This window comes from Triticum aestivum, chromosome 7D, assembly GCF_018294505.1.
Source record: "Triticum aestivum cultivar Chinese Spring chromosome 7D, IWGSC CS RefSeq v2.1, whole genome shotgun sequence".
Taxonomy (NCBI): domain Eukaryota; kingdom Viridiplantae; phylum Streptophyta; class Magnoliopsida; order Poales; family Poaceae; genus Triticum; species Triticum aestivum.
Genome location: NC_057814.1, coordinates 44,374,910 through 44,380,625, shown reverse-complemented (window position 1 = coordinate 44,380,625; position 5,716 = coordinate 44,374,910). Strand labels below are relative to the sequence as shown.

Below are 5,716 nucleotides of genomic sequence, written 5' to 3'. Positions count from 1 at the left end.
ATAATCACCACCACATGGTATCACTGATATCTTTTGAATCGGATTTCAACATGCCTCGACCTATTAATTAAGGAGAAAAAATTGAACAGATAATTAACGGAAAAACAACCAAAGACCACACAACACACCCTAAACTGACGGGACCGGCAGGTCTAGCTACCCATATTCATGAAATAAAGAGAAATGATACAAGGGACTGCTCGGTTAATTAACGGAAACCGGGCTAAAATCCAAGCAAACAGACTAACCCACTTAGCTAAACAAGGTTTATAAGCACCGACGGACTAACAAGACACCCTGACACATCAGGATCCTCTACAAGACTCATAAGCCTGCAGAACATAAAGATACGTGTATTTGTTATCCGATCCAACGGTGTGTGCTACATTTTGCACAAGAAGAAGCAAAAGCAATTGTTATCATCAACGGTTGTCATCCACTAATATTGGTGTAGCAATAGCACGGAGAGGCACGGCCTTCGTGAGTGTCACCCCAAACTTCTCACACATATCAATCCCACTTCTCTCCACCTCCGTCAGGAGCCTCCACTCGAACCGATGCAACAACGACCCGAGAACTAGATGCACCATCCTGATCGCAAGTGGCATCCCTGGGCACATCCGGCGCCCCGCACCAAATGGGATCAGCTCAAAGTCTCCGCCTCTATAGTCCACCGCCCTCCCGAGAAACCTCTCTGGCATGAACTTCTCAGGCTCGGACCAGATAGCCTCGTCCCGCCCCATCGCCCACACGTTCACCATCACACGTGCGCCTTTGGGTATTGTGTAACCTCTGATTCTTATGGTCGTCTGAGCTTGGCGCGGTAGTAGCAATGGAGCGGGAGGGTGTAGCCGGAAGGTTTCTTTGATCACAGCCTGGAGGTAAGGCAACCTGTCGATGTCAGGTTCTCCGATGTCTCTCCCTGAGCCGATGACTCTTGCAAGTTCGTCGTGCGCTTTGGCCATTGATGATGGGTTTTGAAGAAGCTCCGCCATTGCCCACTCTACTGTGCTGGAGGTTGTGTCACTGCCAGCAGCAAACAGATCCTAATAAGACATATAGATGCGTTGTGAAACAATCAGTATTGTCATAAATATTATCGGATGCAGTGACATTAACTTTGTACCATGAATGGGCAAAATAAATATTTTGAGAAGCTATACTATTTTTTTATCATATATTCAACCACATCCATAGTTTCCATATGGATATACATGTTGGTAAAAACAGGTGTGGCTAGATCTCAGTTGACGGAGACTTAACCAAGTCTTAGTCAAATGACACAACATATAAAAAAGAACAGTTTTGCTAAGTCTCAGTCAACTTAGACTTCGTTATGTCTCATTCGATGTTATATTCCATTGATCTTGCATTAAGATTCGTACAAAAAATTCTTTTCAATTTTTTTTCTTTTTCTTCTCATATACTATATCACTTGAGTGAGACTTGGTTAAGTCTCAGTCGACTAAGACCTAGACACACCCAAAAAAGAAACAAGAAAAAGAATTTCTACAGGTCTACACGTAAGATCTAACGAATATGACATCAACTGAAACTTCATTAAGTTTCAGTCGAATGAGATTTAGCAATCTGCACCCCAATTTGTACCGTGAATGGGCAAAATAAATATTTTGATAAGCTATACTTTTGATCATCTATTCAACCACGACCATTGTTACACATATGGATATACGTACATGCATGCTGGTAAAAATAACAATCTTCCTACAAGGTTTGCCCCGGCCGTAAAAATAAGTTTGAACCACACTTTCGGATGTCGTAGAGCGTAATTTGTTTATTGCAACTTGCTAGACAGCGACCAAAGGAACCTTACGCACATGGCTATGATGTGTAACTTACCGAGAACAGCGACCGGAGCGTGTCGCGATCTAGCGGCGCGGTCTGGCCGTCGTCCCGCTCCGCGACATCCAGCAGCACGTCCAGGAAGTCGCCGCCGTCGTTGTCATCGTTCTTCTTCCTGGGCTCGCCGGCGGCGTCGCGCGCGCGGCGGCTCAGCCTCTGGTCCACCTCCCTGTCGAACACCAGGTGCAGCCGCGCGAACAGCCGCGCCAACCGCCGGCGCAGGCCCTGCAGGTCGGCCGCCGCGAGCGCGGGGAAGAAGTCGGACACGTTCGGGCTGCCGGCCACCTCCATGATCTCCGCCACCAGCACCTGGAACCCCTTGGACCCTCCGTGGTCGTCGAGGCTCGTCACGTCCGTGGAGAACACGGTGCGCGACAGCAGGTTCAGGCTGGTGGTGAACGCTACGCGGCCGATGTCCACGGCCGCGCCGTCGCGCGCTAGCCGGGCCACGTGCGCCGCGAGCTCCCGCACCTTCTCGGCCCGGAGGCGCTGGAGCGCGTCGAGCCGGTGCGGCGCGAACAGCTCCGTGGCCATGATCCGGCGGAGCGAGCGCCACCGCGGCGCGTGGGGCAGCCAGGCCACGGAGCTCCTGGCGTGCGCGCCGACCGCGTCCTGCACGGCCCGGGTGGCAAAGACGGCGTCGTGCTTCTGCAGGAACTCGCGGGCGGCGTCCGGGGAGGAGACGACCACCGTGGTGACCGCGCCCAGGCGGAGCGACATGAGCGGGCCGTGGGTCCTGGCGAGGCGGGCGAGGGAGCGGTGCGGCTGGTCGCCCAGGAGGTGGAGGCTGCCGATGAGCGGCAGCGGGCGGGGGCCTGGTGGAAGGCCGCGACGGCACACCTGGGCGAGGATGTCGAGTAGATAGAAGAACAGGAGGGGGACGACGAGCCATGGCAGCCATGGAAGAAGAGAAGCCATTGACAGAGAGCTCCGCTAGTGTATGAAAATAGTGAACAGTGTGACAGTGAATTTAGCACGCGTATGGTTACTTGATTAGGTGCCCCACTATACTGGCCACTGGTTTTGTTTGTGGTGTGGCGAAGGTAATCCTAGTGGTGGTGGGTCCTTATCCTATTGGGTTTGTGTTGGCAACCAATGGAAATCCCTGGATTGATGATGAGCTATGTGGATTCAGGTAATGCGTGGTACAACCTACTACTGCTATTTGATCGGTTTTGTCTGTGACGGAGTCCCCTCAGCGGTGGCCTTCATGTGACCGAAGCAGCGGCAGTCTTCCGTGTGCTACTTCTTCTTGATGATGGCGGCGGACATGGAAGGATGACATTGATGGAGGTGAGCAAAGTTAGACATTGAGGAACAGCGTAGAGACCTCTGTCATGGCTCTTCGCAATGGTACGATTTTCAGATGGCTCCTATTTGACGCACACAAAGGGATGGGCTGACCTATACATTAACCAGTCAACCGATTTTCCTTTGTTTGTAATTCATTCAGCTTTCTATCTCAATTTTTCTTGGTTTTTCTGGTTTCTTTTTCTTTTGTTTTCTTCTATTGTTCATTTAAAAAAAGATCATGGTTTTAGAAACACTAATGACTTTTTAAAAATGTTATGAAAATTTTAAAAGTTAATAAGTTTTATTTAAAATAACAAATTCTTAAAAATTGTTCATGGTTTTCTAAACATGTTTGGAACTTTCAAAAAAATGTTCATAATTTTGCACATTTTTTTTATAAACGTTCAATCATTGTTTGAATATGGTTGCAGTTTTTGAATATGTTCAGAAAAACCCGGAGGAAACCAAACGAAAACCAAAGCAAGGAAGAAAAATGCATAGCCTAGTCGTTGAGCTGGGCTAGCTCACGACGTTCGATCCCCCTTTAATAGTAGAGATAAGTAAGCACTTAATAGATCATGAGCGGGCGAGGGGGCAATGCCCCCCTGTCTTGAATGGGGCGACCTCTATCTTGAATAGGGTCTTTAGGGGAAAAGCCACTATCTACATCCAAAACCAGATCGAAGGTAATCAACCAAGTTTCTACCGCAATTTCCGAAGTAATAGGGAGAAGGAGATGGGGAGGAGCTATTTGAAAGGACATGCGGTGCCCCCCTGTGTGGTTTTGGTAGTTGATGACATTCTCCATGGACTAATGGTTGCATTGAGTTACATTTGAAGGATTTTTCCATAGGCATTTCTTTGAAGTCCATGTGTTGGTTTCAAGGAGTTTATGGGTTGACCAAGGTGCTATTAAGGAATTATTCAAAGATTGGTCATGTTAGTGTTGAGCTTATTGCAAGCATGTCTTGAATAAGAAGATTGTGTGATCATTCATGTTTACCTTCAAGACATCATCCAAACGAAGAGAGTTGGAAAGATTCAAGGTTGATCAAGACTAAGTCAAGAGTGAATCAAGTTGATCAACTCACAAAGCGTAGAAGATGTACCGAGAGGGATCAAGTGATCCCATGGTATGGTAAGCATTGTCCATTGCACTTTGTGTACTAACCCATGGTCTATGTGAGAGTCTATGTGGGGTTAGGTACATGTCCATGGGCTTGCGTCAAGAGGAAGATATCATACAACCCATGGAAAGGATGACATCAAGTGGTGATCGTCATCAAGATTGCCGTGTGCAAGTTCAAGTGGAGCATCACGAAGAGATCAAGTGCTTGAAGCTTGCCATCCATTGTGGTGTCAATGGACTTGTGAAGATGTGCCGAAGAGTGGCTCACCCATAGTGGAGTATGGGGGAGCAATAATCTAGTCTCCATCGACCCAACGCAATCAAGAAAGGTGGTCCATCTTGAGGAGGACAAGATCGTCATCATCTAGCTCAAGTGGATCATGTGCAAGGCAAAGGTTTGCCCTTGATAGGTTTTCTATTTTACCGGTCTCATGGTGGTAGTTGGGGGACCGGGTTATAGGATCGATAGCCGTACTATCAAGGGGGGCTCTCAAGTGAGTAGCTTGATCGTATCGTTCGTCGAGAGCTCAAACCATTGCATCCTTGCATCATGTTTCTTGGTTCTTGTTTGGTTCTCTTTGTGAGTCTTAGAGCTTATGGTCATCTTGATGACAAGCTTGAGTTCATCGAAAACGGAGTTTGCATGCGTCTTCTATGATGTTTTCGGTGTTGGAGGTTTTACCAGTCTTATCCGAGGAAGGGTTCTCACCATTTTCTTTTGGGCCTTTTCTCATTTGCTTCTTATTGGTATTTCTATCAAGATTGTGTTAGCTCTTGTCGCTAGCTTTCCAACAAACTTGGTTTCGTCGAATTCGGAGTCCGTTTGCAGAAGTTGGGTCAGTTTTGGTGTCCTTAAAAGGGGCTGCTGCGGATGTAATTTTTTAGTACCGCTCTTGGGAGCGGTACTACCGCGACTACTTCCGTGGCTACTTCCGCTCGGGACCAAAATCTCGTCACAAGTCCAGCGGTGGTAGGCACGGATGTAATTTTTTAGTACCGCTCGCAAGCAGTAGTACCGCTACCCTTAGCAGTAGTACCACTACCCCTAGCGGTAGTACCGTGAGGTCAAGCGGTACTACCGCTCTGACGGTTCTTCTGGCTTTTTTGCCTCCTCGCTGTTGTGTTTCAAAGGGCTACTACCGCCCTAGCGGTAGTACCGCTCCAAGGAGCGGTACTACCGCTCGGTGCGGGCTGTGAGCATAACGGTTGGATTTTTCCCCACCTATAAAAGGGGGTCTTCTTCCCCAATGAACCTTATCCTTTGAGCTCGTGTTCTTCCCCCTTTGTTGACCTTCTTCGAGCTTGCTAACTCTCAATCCCTCCAATGATTCTTGCTAGTTCTTGAGGGAAAAGAGAGAGGAGATCTAGATCCACGTTTCCACCAATCACTTTCTCCTCTAAGTGAGGGGAACCCCTTGGATCTAGATCTTG

At 48.2% G+C, this 5,716-nt stretch overlaps 1 protein-coding gene across 1 annotated transcript; it reads right to left on the bottom strand.

Annotated features, from left to right (window-relative positions):
- Positions 1-204: 204 nt before the first annotated feature.
- On the bottom strand, positions 205-2,930 carry LOC123170048 (geraniol 8-hydroxylase). Its single transcript, XM_044587895.1, has 2 exons — positions 1,861-2,930; positions 205-1,046 (listed from the first exon to the last, which is right to left on the bottom strand). The coding sequence occupies exons 1-2, from the start codon at positions 2,779-2,781 to the stop codon at positions 423-425; spliced, it is 1,545 nt and encodes a 514-aa protein (XP_044443830.1). The 5' UTR covers positions 2,782-2,930; the 3' UTR covers positions 205-422.
- Positions 2,931-5,716: the final 2,786 nt, after the last annotated feature.